Source organism: Grammomys surdaster, unplaced genomic scaffold, assembly GCF_004785775.1.
Source record: "Grammomys surdaster isolate TR1022 unplaced genomic scaffold, NIH_TR_1.0 130, whole genome shotgun sequence".
NCBI classification, from domain to species: Eukaryota; Metazoa; Chordata; class Mammalia; order Rodentia; family Muridae; genus Grammomys; species Grammomys surdaster.
The window spans coordinates 2,993,349-3,010,902 of record NW_021604588.1 but is presented as its reverse complement, the minus strand read 5'-3'; the positions used below and the strand labels follow the sequence as shown (position 1 = coordinate 3,010,902).

Genomic DNA, 17,554 nt, shown 5'->3' with positions numbered 1-17,554 from the left:
TAAGAGACCCTGCTTCACCACATGAAGTGGATAGTGATTAAGGAAGACACCTGACATTGACCTTGGCTTTCCAAACCCATAGACTGCATGTGCACGCCCCATATGTATGCCCCCACACACACAATATCCACATTCACCACACACATACATATGCAAAAAGCTATCTTTACAAACATTTTGAAAAAGAATATAAGTATATAGGGGAGAAACCACAAATCAAACCATCATAAATCAAAGAGTGTCTGCAGAACGTTCAGCACCTAATGGTAGGTCTCTCCTGGCAGGCCAGAACGTACACAGAGCAGCAGCTCCCACCCATTGAGCCCAGCACTCTACACACATGCTGCTCTCTCCCCTGAATCTATCCATTTACTTAGAAATAACAGTAATATATCTTTTTATAAAAACTGTTTTATTGTGGCAAAACATACATACCATTTACCATTTTAACATTGTTTAAAACAATTGAAAGTGTATACTTCAACAGTTCACTATGGCAATCATTACTCCCATCCATTTCCATTGATTGTCCATCTTCCTGAGCTAAAACTCCACATGCCTTGAGTAACTCCCTATCTCCCCTGAAAGGAGTATCACATTTACCAGGATATGCTCTAAGGAGGCCCCTGACCTCCACCATTCCACTCTATCTCTTGTTGAACTAGATGGTCATGGAATCTCATATAAATGGACTTATGGAGCACATGTCTTTTTTTTTAATATGCTCTATTTCATGTAGAATGGCCTCAAAGTTGACACAAATTGTAGCACATCTATGAATGATGTCCCTCTTTAAGGCTAAAAATATTCAAATATATGCATATCATACAATAGATATGCAAAGTATGCATATTTACACATTCGTCTGTCAAAGGGTATTTGGGTTGTTTCTGGGGCAACATATCCATAATTTAATCCAACAATTTAAGATTCCAGATAAGTTAAATTGAATAGTAGAAGGTATTAGAAGTCAGTAGGTGATTCAGACACAGTACCTGTTTCTCAAGGAACTCACAGTACCTTTTGCTCACAGAAAGGGCTAAGTTTAGGCAAGAACCTCTGTGGTCACACTGATTATGGAAAACAAGAAAGTGGGAGCAAAAGGAACTGACACCAAGATATGGCACCTAAGTCACTAAGGACAAGCCCTTTACGACGCAGGAGGGAGATGAGACTTGGGCATCTGTCCAGGTCAGAGTTTACTTGAGGGACAGGAGCACCTTGCCTGTAGATTTGCGCTGCGTCACATGAAGGAAGGCATCATTGATCTAAAAGAAATCCAAAATGGAATGTAGTCAGACTTATGCATGTTTCAGCAAACATCTGACAGATGATCAGCTTTTAATACATTGCCATTGAAGTACTATTGAAGTAGTAAGCTGCGTCTCTATGACCTGTATACAGCCATGCAATGCTAATAAGGTTACCATAAATACAAAGGAATACAATATTTAAGAATAACTGAGCTACAGAATTTCTCCCCATCTAAGCTTCTGATGTTCAATGTTGTCAGATAAGTAAGCGCCAACAGGCAGAAAGCCCATGAGTCAGCCCTTATTCTCCAGTTCCAGCTTTTGAAAGAATGATACACCTAAAAGAAGAATCAATAATTTTTAAAATTGTCATCACTTTATTATACCAGTTCCTCCGCACCTACAATTACAACATATTACAAATCTTTCTTCAGATATTTAAGGTTGTTGTGTATTTTTTTACTATGTTATTGGGTTTTTATACTTCTACCTCCCTTCCAACCCTTATTCCACCCAACATTAGGTAGGAGAGAAAGAAAGCTAGACGGAAAGGGGGACATAGGCTACTTCCTGCTGATTAGGGTCATTGGGTTCCTTGGGGCCAGTCCAATCTTTGTCATCAGAATATCCAGCAATCCAGCAATCCAATCCAGCAATAGCAAATGCAGCAGCAGGAACCAACATACAGTTCTAAGGCCAATCATAAAGCAGCCATAGTAATGAAAGTGTGTGATATTGATAGAAAAACAGAAGAGTAGATCGATGGAATGGGATAAAGAGCCCCAAAGCAGAACCGCACACAGCCAACCAATCTTTAACAGGAGTGAAGGCAGCTCCACGGGGAAGGGAGAGTGCTTCCAGCAAACAGCACTGGGAACACCAGACACCCACACTTAAAATCGACGTGTTTCATTCACAAAATTCACAGAAAGTGTTTAAATTCACAAAAATTACCTCAAACCTGTTCATAAATCTAAATGTAAAATACAAAACTATACAACTTCCAACAGATAACACTGAAAAAGCCTGGTGCGCTTTGGGCTTCACAGTGAGATTCTGGAGACAGCACTGAAAGAATAACCTCGGGGGAACAATTAGCAATAAACATCATTAAAGATAAGGACATTGAGACTAGTGAATGACTCAACAGGTAAAGAGCTTACTGTGCAGGCTTGCTAAAGAGCTGGATCCTCAGAACCCAGATCCTGACCCCACAAAACTGTCCTCTGATCTCCACATGTGCACTGTGACACATGCACCCACACACACATAATAATTTTTTCAGTTAAAATATTTGGGATTACAGAGATGCCTCAGTCAATAAAGTACTTTCCCCAGAAGCATTAGGACCTGAATTAGACCCCCTGGTCCCACATAAAGAATCTAGCATGTACTTGTGATTCCAGACGGGGAGGCAAAGTCATTCATTCTAGTTACAGTGAGCTCCAGGTTCAGTGTGAGACTCTGTCTCAAAAGCCAAGGTAGAAAGTGATACAGGAAGTCACCAGGCATCCACCTCTTATCTCCACATACATGCACATATGTGTATATGCACCTTCATATATACATGCACATACATACAAAAAAGGAAACTAAAAATGTCTACACTAAAGAAGACATTGTTAAACACATAAAAAGACAAGGCATATGTGGCTTTGGAGAAAATCATTGCAAAACATACACCTAAAGAAGTGAATAGATAGATAGATAGATAGATAGATAGATAGATAGATAGATAGATGAACATTAGATAGAAAGAGAATGCTTAAAATTCAAAAAGCATTCTGTTCAGAGCAAAAGATCTGAACAGACATCTTACCAAAGAAGCATATAGATATCAAATAAATACATACTAAGACACTCAGTAAGCAGAGATTAAAAACAATGACCAGTCCCAAAATACACCCACTAGATGGCTAAGAACAAAGACACTACACCAATCGTGTTGTGAACATAGAACAGCAGGATCTCTCCCTTGCTCTTGGTGGGCACACAAGGTGGTTGCAGACACTGTGGAAGGCAGTGTGGCAGTTTCCCACCAACCTAATCATGTACTCGCCACACAACCCAGCAACCACATTCCTGGTCTTCACTCACATGAACTGAAAACTATGTTAAGATAAACACACACATGAATGTTCAGAACAATCTCATTCACAACTGGGAAAACCTGAGAGCAACTAGTGCCCTTCAATAAACAGTTGGATAAGCAACTTGGGAAACAGGGGTAGGGGAATCTCTGAATTTGAGGCCAGCCTGAGCTATGGAGTGAGTTCCAAGACAGTCAGGGTTACATAGAGAGATAGAAATACCTGTCTCAAAAGAAAAAAAAAACTATCAAGACACAGGAAGCCGTTGAAGAACCTTAAGTGTATATTGCTAATAAAACAAGAACAGTCTAAATATGACTCCAATCACATGACACTCTGCAAAGTGCCAAAACTATAGAGACACCAGGAAGATCAGTGGCTGCCAAAGATACAGGATAAGGGGCTGAATATTGAAGATGTGGCACTCAGGATTGTTTAAGGAAGCTATTCTGTAGGCTGTGTAATCGTGGTTACATGATATTGAACATTTAGCAAACCCACAGAGCTGTACCACACAGAGATAGTAACTCAATGTGCATACCCCAGTGTGATTAAGAGATTAAGATACTTCTTGCACAGCCATTGGCTCATTGGTTGTAACAAACACACAAACCCAGTGCCAGGTGCAGAGTAAGAGTGGGACCTTCTGGCTGTAGCCGATGGGGTATGAACACTCTATACTACCTCTTGAATTTTTCTGTACAACCAAACCCACTTTTAAAATGGTTTACAGATAATGATAAACATAAGGGATAAAATGAAAAAGCAAAGAGTGGAGTGAACAACACCATCACTTCTGCTGACAGTATAATAATCTACATAGGAAAAGGAATCAAAGTAACAAAAAATAAGAAAGACCACCAAACCAATGAAATGAGAAATGAGCTTATAAAAGTTACCAACTGTCTCTATAACAGAAATATCAACAAGTAAACATAGCAGAAGTAAACTATTGTTATCAAAAATCAAGAATAGTGTGACATTTGTGGAAAATTGGAAAAAATATCCCATTAGATCTTATGAAAAACACTTTAACCTCTTCTAAGACATAAAAGATCTGGCTATATAGCTCTACTTACAGATAGGACAACTTAACAAATATGAAAAGCAAGAACAAAGTTATAAGATACATTTGTATACATTAAACATACCTCAATGGTACACATATAAGGGTTATAGGCTGCTAGTATACAAGTATTATACTTGAACCAAGAGAAAACAGAGAGCAGATCTGCATATCCTGAAACTTGTTGAAAATAGCATCGTGAATCATAGAAAAAGACTGAAGGCTGAGAAAGCTTGCTTGCTACAAATAGGAAGGTAAAAATTAGTTAGCTGAATACTCATGGATGGTGCCTAGCCCAATTGTCATTGGAGGCTTCCTCTGGCAGCTGACGGGAGCAGATGCAGAGACGCACAGGGAAACATTAGCCAGAGAAAGAGAGAGAAAGAGAGAGAGAGAGAGAGAGAGAGAGAGAGAGAGAGAGAGAGAGAGAGAGAGAGAGAGAGAGAGAGAGAGAGAGAGAGAGAGAGAGAGAGAGAGAGAGAGAGAGAGAGAGAGAGAGAGAGAGAGAGAGAGAGAGAGACACCAATGTGGAGATCACCATCAGGTACCTCCTCTTGGAGCTTGGGAACCCTATGGAAGAAGGATTGTGTGAGCCAGAGGAGTTAAGAACATTAGGATAGTGTGGCCCATAGAATCAACTACCCAGGGTTCTTAGGGCCTCACTGAGACTGCAGCATCAATCACAGAGCCTGCAAGGGTCTGTGCTAGGTCCTCTGCATATAATCTGTGGTTGTTTAGCTTAGGAACTTTTGTGGGATTCGTAACAGCAAGAATAGGGGTATCTCTGACTCTTGTGTCTACTCTTGAGACCCTTTTCCTCCTACTGGGAGGGTTTGTACATAGTCTTATTGTGACTTATTATGCCATGTTCAGTTGATATCCCTAGGAGGCCTGCTCTTTTCTGAAGGGAAACAGAGGAGTGGATCTGGGAGAGAGGGGAAGTAAAGAGGGGGGCAAGGACTGAGAGGAGTAAAGGGAGGGAAAGCTGAGTTCAGGATGTATTGTATGAGAGCAGAATAAATAATTAAGAAAAAGGGAAACATTTAGTTAGCTGAGATACACACAATGCATAAGTAACTGCAGATACAGTTTGTCCTTAAGGGTGGCTTAACACTATAAATATGCTGGACATTGCATGCTATGCCTATAGTACCAGTTTTTCTGGAGGCTGAGGCAGGAAGATAGCTTGAGCACAGTTGTCCAAGGCCAGCCTGAGTAACACAGCAAGCTCAATCTCAGTGGTTCTCAACCTTCTTAATGTTGTAGTTTACTACAGTTCCTCCATGCTGCGATGACCCCAACCATAAAATTATTTTTGTTGCTACTTCATAACTGTAATTTTGCTACTGTTATGAATCATAATGTAAATAAATATCTGATATAAAATTCCTGTGAAAGAGCTCAGGTCCCTTGGTTTGGGTCACACCGCGCTTTGCACCGTCCTCCAGTCCGGTCCTCGCTCGCAGTCTCGCCGCCACCATGCCTATGTTCATCGTGAACACCAATGTTCCCCGCGCCTCCGTGCCAGAGGGGTTTCTCTCCGAGCTCACCCAGCAGCTGGCGCAGGCCACCGGCAAGCCGGCACAGTACATCGCAGTGAACGTGGTCCCCACCAGCTCATGACTTTTAGCGGCACGACCGACCCCTGCGCCCTCTGCAGCCTGCACAGCATCAGCAAGATCGGTGGCGCCCAGAACCGCAACTACAGCAAGCTGCTGCGCGGCCTGCTGTCCGATCGCTTGCGCATCAGCCCGGACCGGGTCTACATCAACTATTACGACATGAACGCAGCCAACGTGGGCTGGAACAGTTCCACCTTCGCTTGAGTCCTGGCTTCACTTACCTGCACTGCTGTTCTTCGAGCCTTGTTGCACGCAGCGTTCTGTGTTTATCCACCCGTAGCGATGCCCACCTTCCGGTGGGGAGAAATAAATGGTTTAGGAGACCAAAAAAAAAAAAAAAAAAATTCCTGTGAAAGGGTAATTGTTCACAACCCATAAGTTGAGAACCACTGCCCTATCTCAAGAACTTGAACCCATAAAATTAATAAGCAAGAAAATCATTTTGACCCTGGGATAATGAAGGACTTCTGAAACAAGTCCTCCAACCACAACCATAAAACAAAATATTGGTATGTAAGAGTAGATTAAATGGAGACAAAGGTAGCAAAGTATGACAGACCAGGAGGTTTTTTTGCAACCTATCTGCTCAAAGACTAGTTCAAGGATCACACCCTTCTGCAACCTTGTGACCTGCCCCTATGCTTATAGGCACCTAACCTGAATGGTAACAAGACTGCCAGGTGTAGTGGTCTGCATGAGAAATAGTGACAAGTATTGGGACACTTGGTCCCCAATTGGTGGCAATGCGTAGCTTCTTGTTCTGGTCATGTGCTGCTGTGTCTCCCTGCCGTCATGGACTCTCCCTCTGTAGCCAGAAGCTATAATAAGTTCATTCTTCCATCAATCACTTTTGGTTATGATCTTTATCACAGCAACATAAAGGTGACTGATACGCTAGATGACTTACAACACATCAAAGTCCAGATGCATAGATCACACAAAGAATTACTCACATTGGAAAGGAGACAGGGGCCCTAACAGGAAGAACTAGAAACCTGAATACCTTCTACATACAGAATGTGTGGGTTTGTATGTTTGTGAAGTGTTTCTCCTGGCTGAGGGGACACAGAATTGGGGACTGAATAGGGCCACAGTGCTACACCCCTATCCCAGCCAGCCTGCAAACATACAGAAAGATGCTTAAATGCACTAAAGTCAAGAACTGTACATTAAAAGCATAAGATACCTCTTTATGCCTGGCTATTTGGGTGAATATGAGAAATATGGACACTGCCACATAGTAACAAAATGACAAGTAGATAAAAACTGTCACACATTTCTGGAAGGGACAAAAAACTCATTCTACAGAGTGACCAGCCATCAGGATGAGTAACCATATGTACCTTAACCCAGCAGTCAATCCTGCTCCTAGGAAAAGTTCCCATAAAATAGTTGCACAAGTTTCTAAGTTTAGACCTACAAGGCTGTCTATCATCACACTTACTATGGTGTCATGAAGTCAACCTGGAGGTTTAGTGTGAGTGTGTCTGCAAGCCATGATGGGTGTGTACCATATGCATACCACTGTGCAGTCCTGGGAAACGGTGGAGGATGCACAGAAGCACTGGCAGCAAAATGGAGGTCTTAAGACAACACGGCATACGAAGGTAAGTAGCAGATCCAGATCAAGAGCACACCACCAGTTGTGTATGTTAAAGATAATACACAAATATGGCTGTGTGCTTTACAAGGAAACACAAACCCACAGAAACACATCAGACATGCTGCAGGGGAGTGTTTGGAAGGAGGGAAAGGTGAAGATGGACAGTGAGGGGAGAGTACATGGGACAGTATTGATTTAATTATTTAAAAACGGCCTCTGGTCAAGCCGACTATCTAAGCTGCAGCGGCTCTGCCTAGCCCAGCTGTCATGTTTCTCAGCCGGAGGCCATGTGCACGCCTGCAGCTAGAACCGGCCAGACAGGAACATCAGCCCTGCCACCCATGAGACGTCAGCGTGGGAGATGGTTCAATCTCCCACGCTCCCTCTGCAAGGCTAGGCATTGCCCAGACCATCCTGCCATCCATGCGGGCCCAGTAGAAAAATGAGACTCTAATGCTTAAATTATCCAAAAGCTTATATATTTGGTAATGATCAGTAACAAGATGCCCATATAATCAGAAGTGTAACCCAATACCCAACCTAGATATACCAACTACCTTTGACTGCTACAGACACGTGAACATCCACCTCCATCGCTCCTACATATCTCTCTCTAACTCCTCCTCTTCCTTTTCCTCTTCCTCTTCCTACTCCTCCTCTTCCTCTCCTTTCTCCTCCCACCTTAGCTCCTTTTATAGGACGGTAAAAGTAAACATTTATAAGTATATGGATATAACAATAAAAGATTAGCTTTGCATAGTCCAACAACAAATATATGGTTAAACAACCCTTCCCATTTGAGATTCTCCCAAAAAAAGCACACACAAAATAAATAACTAAAAATAAGTAGAGAAATCAATCAATCATGTCACTCTCTGGGCCACATGAAATCTGTTTTCAAAAACATCTGCACTGTTGGGCTTTTTGCCTTAGGAGACCTTTCCACAGTACAGACAGGCTCACTGGGAGGAGGCGGAGGAAGTCTAAGACAGATGTTAGGAACACTCACTCCCCATTGCTATCTCCAGGTGACTCATGGCTGCATGGCTCTCCCTGTCAGGTAGAGATGCTCATTCCCCAAGATTTGTCAGAGCCTCACAATAGAAAGCAGTTAAGAAAATAAGTATTATTTGAGATAGTGGTGTTTCATCACCCAGCATCCAAGGGAAATGAAAACTCCCTGCAAATGAATGTTAACAAATGCTAAGTCTTGTTTTTAGCCATTTTGCATATAATTAAACCCTTTGTAAAAATGAATCCCATATTTCCCTGGCTTGCTGAAGAGAAAAGACTATGTGGAAAGCTTGATCTTGTTTAGATCTGTTTTTCAGATGTCCCATGGCTTTCCACGTCCAGTTGCCACTTCTGTTATGACTGCAATTGCTTCTAGGTTTCCACCCAGAGCTGGGAACCAGAGAAGCACTGGAGTCTGGGACCAATCGAAAAGGAAATGAAGGCAATGAAGCTGTCTGTGTGGCAAAATGCAAAGCTGCAAACCCATCTTTTGATCAGGGGTCTGGGGACGCTGCCTGCATCCTACAGGCTGCTACAGATAGGGAGCCACAACTACTGAAGTTGAGATGCAAACCATACCCAGAATATCGGGTCTCTGCCTTGAGGGGGTGGGAGCCCTAATTAAATGTCTGGAAAAATACACAAGCTGGAATGTGAGGAAGAGAAAGATAATGCTTTTGTTTTAAGGTGAAGGCTCTGCTTTTGGAATTTTTAATTAGCTCATCAAGTACGAATAATCAGAGTCCTTACAGTTCCCCAAATATATCGTGCTGATTCATGCCTCCCATTAGCACAGCTCATCCCTATCAGCACTCTCCTGAGGTCTTTCCAACTGAAAAACAGACCCAAGGGCAGGACTAAGTCCTACATTTTTATAGACTGTCATACAGAATGTTCCCAGCAAATGGTGAATAGAACAAACTCATGAATAAGTGAATGAATATACCTGAGACTGAGTGGGACTTTCCATTAAAAGGTGAAATGTTTTGGCTGATGACACTGCTGAATTTACATTCATCATGTCCTTATTCTGATACAAAATTATCTGAATCCTCTTTTAAAAGTCAACCAATGACAGAGGTGTAGCTCAGTGGAAGGCTACATTTCCTAGCATGTGAGAAGTCCCAGGTTCAAGTCCCATGGCATGGTATCACCAAAAAAAAAAAAAAAAAAAAAAAAAAATGTTAATCATTACATTTCATCAGAAAAAGAGGTGGAGACCTCATATAAATTCATGAAAAGACACTCAAGGTCACTGATCATTAGGGGAATATAAATTATACTCACAAACAGGTAACTTTATACATCTACAAAATTCACTAAAATTAAACAACTGATAATATCAACTGTCAACAAACACAAAAAACTCTAACTCTTGGGTATTACAAGAATACAAAACAGCCCAGGCACTCTGGAAAACAGTTGACAGTTGATTTAAAAGTTCAACATAGTATTAGGAAATAGGTAGAAGCAAAATCCCAAAATGTTAGAACAGACCTATCAACCTCTAGCCCACGTATCTACCTGAGCACTGTTTTCTAGTCCAGAATGCCCTGCTCACAGGAAACCTACATGCCATGTGAGCCTTGATAGGAATGGCATAAGGTAGCTTTGTCTTAAAGAATCATGGGATCTAGAGGCCGAAGCAGAATTGCTTCTGAATAATGGGAACAAGGAGAAAGAGCTCCTGAGGTCACCAAGCCTGTTCTTTTCTTACGGGCATCAACAGCTGCTCCTTTTAGAATTATGCGTAAGTTTCTTTTAAACAAGCCATTTAGAAGCAACTGAAATCAAATTCTGGCCCTATGTCATTCTTGCTTAATGACATTATTTGGATGCCATTGGAGATGAGGGGAAATAACAAAGCCAATTAAGTATCTGTATACATTTTTAACATTAAATGTACACTTAGTATATATCCTAGAAATTTTGATCCTAAAGTAAATAAAACCATATTGCTACAAAAATGTACATAACTATTAGTCAAACCTGAAAACAATCTCGTGTCTATTAATAAACAACTGAGTAAACAGGCTGTAGTATCTCCATACAATGAAACATCACTTGTCTCTTTATAATAGTTTCCACTTAAACAGAGAACAAAATACCATTCCACAACAAAAGGGACTGAACTACTGATGCATTTAGTCTGGATGAACTTCCTAAGAATTATACAAAGTTAAAGAATGCAAAATGATGGGACCTGGAGAGATGGCTCAGCAATTAAGGGCACTGGCTGCTCTTCCAGATGACCTGGGTTCAGTATCTAGAACTCACGTGGCACCCTAAAACCATCTGTAATGACTCAAGTCACAGGGGATCTTATGTTTTCTTCTGTCCTCTGTGGGCACCAAGCATGCATGTGTTGCAGAGACATACCTGCAGTCTGTGGTAGTTTGAATAGACTTGACCTGCTGCACACTCATGTGCTTGAATGCTTGGCCCTTTCAGAGTGCAGTAGCAGTAGTAGTAGTAGTGGCTAAGTAGCCTTATTGGAGGAAATGTGTCACCGTGGGGTGGGCTTTGAGGTCTCCTTCTATGCTCAAGTTCCACCCAGTGAGAATCTAGTCTCCTTCTGGCTGCCTGTGAAACAGTCTCCTTCTGCTGCCTTCGTATCAGAATGTAGAATTCTTGGCTCCTCTAGCACCATGTCTGCCGACACACTGTCATGCTTCCTGTCATGATGAAAATGGACTGAATCTCTGAAACTGTAAGCCAGCCCCAATTAAATGTTTTATGTATAAAAGTTGCCTTGGTCATGGTGCCTCTTCACAGCAGTAAAACCCAAACTAAGACACAGTTAAAATACACACACACATAAAACATAAATAAATTGCCGGGCGGTGGTGGCGCACGCCTTTAATCCCAGCACTTGGGAGGCAGAGGCAGGCGGATTTCTGAGTTCGAGGCCAGCCTGGTCTACAGAGTGAGTTCCAGGACAGCCAGGACTACACAGAGAAACTCTGTCTCAAACAAAACCAAAAATAAATAAATAAATAAATAAATAAATACATTTAAAAGTAAATACATAAATAAGCAGAAAACAATCCAACATCTAAGGTCATGCACTACATGGTCATTTATATGATAGTCTGGAAAAGCCCAAATTGTAGGAAGAGAAAACAGATGAGTGATCGCTAGAGGCTATGGAGTACGGTAGGAAGGTGGATTACAAGGGGCACAAGGAAAACCCTCTGGGATAATGGAAACAAACTATATCTTGATTATATGGGTGGCTACATAATTGCATTTGTTCATCAGACTCAGAGAATTATCTGGGTACAGTGACATTCACCTATAATCCCAGGTGCTAGGGAGACTGTGGCACGAGAGTCTCTTCAATGGAAGAGTTCAAAGTCAGGCTGGGTGACACAGCAACAGAACCTAATTCCTTAGAAATAAAGCCTCGTTAAAGACGCTTATCTCTGTTACGCCATCCTTCCAAGACTTGGAGATCCATTGAGATGGGGGGGGGCAAAAAGACTGTAAGAGCCACAGGGGATGACGTCAAGGAGACAGTGTTTCCCAGACACAACAGAGCAGATGCACAGATGGACTCACAGAAATGGCGACAGCCTGCACCTGACCTGCACAAGGTTAAGCCAGACACAATGTCAGAATGGAGGAGGAAAAGTGGGCATTAAGTCCCACCTCTAGCTGAGAAGTTATTTGTATTTTATTGCTGCTGGAAGAAGAAAAGTCAGTTTTCTTCAACTGAGTGACCCCTGGTCTATACTCCCAGGAGTAGTCAAGTAGTCAGCTAACACAAACTGGACTGAATGGGTGCTAAGGGGGTAGGGAGCAGAGGGTATGAATGGGTATGACGTTGGATGGGCGGAAATTCTCAAAGAATAAATAAAAACATTGCTAGAAAGAAAGGAAGGAAGGAAGGAAGGAAGGAAGGAAGGAAGGAAGGAAGGAAGGAAGGAAGAAAGAAAGAAAGAAAGAAAAGAAAGTGCTCTCTCTTTTTGTGACACTCTCTGAGCAGTTAACCATGTCAGGATGAAGCTGAAGATCTCTTCCCCAGCCACTAGCCACAGACATCCACTGAAATGGATGGAGAACACAAACTTCATTCTCTCTCTGAAAGGTGTGGCCACAGAAGTAGCTGCTGCTGCTCTGGGTGAAGTGTGAAAGGCACGGTTGGGTATGTGTCCAGATCAGTGGTGGAAATGACAAACGAGCTTTTCCCATTAAAACAAGGTGTCACTGCTGCTGAGTAAGGACATGCTAGTGAGAGATCAGGATCACTAGAGAGAGGAAGCACAAGACTGTTCAGGGCCACATTGTCAGGAAGCCCTTAAACAAAGAAGGTAAGGAGCCTAGGACTAAAGGACCCAAGAGTCAGCGTCTTGTCACTCTACATGTCCTGCAACACAAGTGCTCTGAAGAAACAACACTCTAAGAAAAACAAGGAGGAGGCTGAAGAATGTGCTAAACTTTTGGCCAAGAAAATGAAAAATGCCAGGGACAAATTGCCAAGAGACGTAGGCTGTCTTCACTGAGAGCTTCTACTTATAAATCTGAGTCCAGTCAAAAATAAATCTTTAAGGGTAAAAAATAAATGATCAGAGCTTGAAACACACACACACATACACACACACATACATACACACACATACACACACACACACATACACACACACACACACCCTAATGCTGCATTGAGGGTTGCAATTCCAGGGCAGCAAGGGAAAGGGGAAAGTGAAACTGAATCCAAGGAAGATGGAAACTGTGTGGGGTTGTGTTACAAATCCTCAGCTGGTTGCAGCTTCAGAGATACACAGAGATATACATAGAGGTCTTCATATGAGACCTCTATGAAGAAGCCACATAAAACAATCAGTGGGAAGAAAATAAAGCAATTTTACCCTCTGTCCCCCATTCCTCAAAGCGTGCCCTACACAAAACACTCTACATTTCACACTGCAGCATCAAGCCTCATGTTGTTCCTGGGGAAAGCAGAGGCTTCTATGAGTCCATTAGCTCAAGCGTCTGCTCTGCAGCTGCAACAGCTGCAATGCAGGCCTTGGCTCTAAGATCCACCTCACTCCAGGGAACAAGGGACTGTCAGTAGTCTAAAGAGATGCATCCTGAGAATACCCATCAGGTATGACTGCAGATCCCTGGGAGAACATCCCAGAGAAGTGTGATGAGCAGCCAAGTGCCAGGGGCTGGGGTGGGGTGTGAGGGTATTTTGGAGGTGGGGATAGCAGATATAAGACTCTTCACAAACTAGGTCTTGATCAATGGAATAATTACTATTGAGTCTGAAGTTTTGTTTTCAAGAATATTCCACCTGTACAGAGGAACCCTGAAGCAAACAATTTCTAGTCATTAATTCTATTCACATAGTGACCTCACCTGACCTTTACATAGAAACCATCTCAGTAAGACTTCAGTGCTGTGTTAGGTCAGGATATACGCATCAAGCTTCATAAAGAAAACAGACTGCACACCTCAGCAGTGCTATTCTCTGAACAGATCACAGACCAACGCATATGTAATCCACCCAGCGCAGCACAAATGTCTACCTACAAGAGACAGTTAAGTTCTGGCTCAAATTTAAAATCTGAAGACGATGGTTCTAATCCTGCCCTCTGAGATCTCAATGCAAAAGTTACCCTTCACAGGGACAGGAAAAGCTCAGTTCTGTATTTTATAACAACACTATCTTGGGCATTTGGAAGCTAAGTAAATGTACTGGTTTCTTTTCCTATATATTATTTTATTTAATTTTCACAGCCAGCAGAGCACATAGAGTATAGTACTGCCCTACTGTAAATGAGGACAGAGCAGAAGATGTCTAATTTACTCACAGCCAATGTCTGACCCCAATAAGTCAGTCAACATATACATGAGTGAGTGACAACAGCCGGAGTCTCTAGCTACAGATGTAAGTATGTACTCAGCCCGACATGGAGGCTGTGTGCTGTGGGAAGGATGTCGTTGAACAAGTAATTATAGTGAAGGGGAAAAGTACAGGCCTCAGCCTACTGAAAGACGGATCGTGTAAAGTTTATTGGCATAGTCATATGACCTATCAAGGTCAAAACTGTAAAAAGCACCAAGCATTCTGACACTGCATAGATAAGTTCAGTGGTTGTTTTTTAATCCCGACAGGCTCTGATATATAATGTTTACATCAAAAATAAAGTTCAGTAAAACCAATTATATATTCACTTACTCTCATGGTTTTAAACTAGCAAAATGTATAAATTGTCATTGCTTAAGTAAATACAGGAGTCCTGGTCATTTTGACTACAGGATAGTTCTTGCAGTTCATGTAGATGTTTCTGATAGATAATTTTCATACTATAGAATATATTATGCTCTGGCTGTGGTGGCACACATCTTTAATCTCAGCATTTGTGAAGCAGGAGTGGACAGATTTCTCTGAGTTCAAAGCCAGCCTAGTATACATGTGAGTTCTAGGCAAGCCAGAGCTACAAAGTAAGACCCTGTCTTAAAAAAAAAAAAAAATGAATACAGTATGTGCAAAGCCACTTCTTGGTTCATTTCAAGAGAGTTCATTTCTCTGCTTATCAGCTCTGACACAGAACATCATCGAGCAGCTTTCTTAGCTTCTAAGTCCAAGTCCTTCACCAGCAAAAACTGATTAGATAATGGGCAGACCACAAAAGAGCTTCTTGGAAGATTAAATCAATTAATACATACAAAGTGCTTATCCTCTGGTATCTTTCTGAATTGTCCGCCTGGTCGAAGACACAGAAACAGAAGAGACAGCAAATGTGTAGATGGGCTTGGTGTTGGGGAGCCTGGCTTGGAAAGCCACTCAGGAGCACCTCAGTCAGCAGAGGGGGCAGATCTAGGGAATCCTTGTCAAGGCCCCTCCTGGGAGCCAGAAAGGCAAATGGAAGCTGACAGACAGTAATTAGAGCTAATTCGTGTTTGGGAGGAAAGAGCAGCATGTGGACAATTAAAGTTTTCTATGCCTCAGCAACACTGAGAACACATTACGGGAGGGAAGAGACCTTCAACTACCACCCATCTCCTGGATCAGCCTCTCCCTCTGGTGACAGAAAGCCAAAGCCAGAACAGGACCACAAAGCTACCAAACTGGTGGTTTTCAACTCTTTAAGCCACAGAACCTTTCCTTAAAAGAAAAGAATGAATGAAAACGTGAAAGCATGCAGTTACTTAGGCTTCTGAAGAACTGTGGTCCAAGAGGTGAGCTGCTGTGGTCTCCACCGCCCACCCACATCCCCACCACAGCTCCTGAAGGTCATCTGAGAGCCTCAGATAATGACCCTCTCCTTGATTCTATGGTAGAAACTGAAGCAAGGGAACGTCCACATCCTACAGGGGAAGAGGGCTATTACTGAATGCAACCAAGCTTTCTAACAACCAGCAGATCCTCTATCAACAGTCTGATGCTTTCCTGATGCACACACCAGCAAGATAAGGACACACACTCCTGCAAGACAATGTACCACACAGGTGGAAGGTTGGTAATCCATGATCCATGAAGTGGGGCACTGATGGAGAGCCCAGCCTCTGCTAATCCACATTTGAACAGGACATGGCCTTCATTGCTGACTATGGCTACCAAACAGGTTGGTTTGGGTTTTTGGTTTTTTTGTTTTTTTTTTTTTAACATTAAAACAAATAAGGGAAAAAATCCTTAGAGAAAGAAAAAGGCAGGCATCACAGGAAATGCCTAGGAGACTCACATTCACAGCCAAGCTGCATATGAACACATGCAGTTCTGCTGGGGAGGAAGTTTAAGCCACAATTATGAGACTGCGGGGGAATGAAAACAGGGAGTGAATAAGCAACAGAATTAACTACAGTGACTAATGGATGGATTCGTGTCTTCTGATGCCCAGGACAATTCATGTTCTGGTCACAGTACCGAGCTCAGATCATCGGGCTATACTTTGAGACATCTGTATTTAAAAACCAAAGGTCAGGTCAAGTGCTTCCTTCTTGGGACTCTGTTGCAAAGCTCAAGGTTCAAATCAACACGTGTAAATTATTTTCTAATGCACTCTAACTTCCCTCCCTCTGAGTCACCAGTGATTGACAGAGTCCTCAAATTCAGCTTAATCCTGCATCCATGTTGAAAGGCAGGAGAATGGCAGGAATTCTGGACACACTGAAGCCTGTGACACTCTACTTAGTATGGACATCCCAGCACTCAGGATAGTATCTTTACCTTTTCAGTCCATAAAAGGAGGGTTATGGGACTCAGAGATAAGACTGGCAGATTTGACACAGATTATTTCCCAGCCTTATCTCCCCCACATTCCTTACAGGTTGTCTCACCTTCTCCAGCTTGAACACAGCACCAATGTGTGGGTGGATGAGTCCTTGCTGACAGTACTGCAGGGCTGTGGACATGCTCTTGGAAAACACTGCAAAGTCCTGGTGTTGGTAGCGACCCCAGTACAGGCCCATGGCAGAGATGTTCTTCAGGAGCAACAGGTTGCTGGGCAAAGAGGCGATGTTTCCTCCAGCAAATCCCAACACCACAATCCTGCCCTCCCATGCCAGGCTGAGGGCAAGGAGGAGACAGAAGAGGTTATAGGCAGCAATGGACAGGGCTGGGAAGGTGGCTCCATCTGTAAAGTGCTTATAGTGCAAGCATGACAGCCTGCATTCCGATCCCCAGCACTCACATAAAAAGCCAGGCACAGTGGTGTGCACCCATGGTCCCAGCACTGATACCAGGGTCCCTAGGCAGCCAGACTGAGATGGTGACTTCTGGGTTCAGTAAGAAACCCTGTCCCAAAAAAAATCAGGTGGAGAGCAACAGAGGAAGAGACCCAACATCAACTTCTAGCCTCCACATAAGTATTCATGGGCAAGTACACAGTCCCCAACATGTGCATGGATACACACACATCACACACACACACATCACACACACACACACACACACA

At 42.6% G+C, this 17,554-nt stretch overlaps 1 protein-coding gene and 1 pseudogene across 1 annotated transcript in view; one reads left to right on the top strand and one right to left on the bottom strand.

Annotated features, from left to right (window-relative positions):
* Positions 1-391: 391 nt before the first annotated feature.
* Positions 392-17,554, bottom strand: part of LOC114613721 (quinone oxidoreductase-like protein 2) — a 31,428-nt gene continuing 14,265 nt past the window's right edge. The window contains exons 9-10 of the mRNA XM_028759092.1: positions 16,938-17,166; positions 392-1,268 (exon numbers count right to left, since the gene is read on the bottom strand). Coding sequence (XP_028614925.1) covers positions 1,200-1,268; positions 16,938-17,166 — 298 coding nt within the window. The 3' untranslated portion in view covers positions 392-1,199. The remainder of the gene's footprint in view (positions 1,269-16,937; positions 17,167-17,554) is intronic.
* LOC114613730 lies at positions 5,835-6,375 on the top strand (annotated as a pseudogene).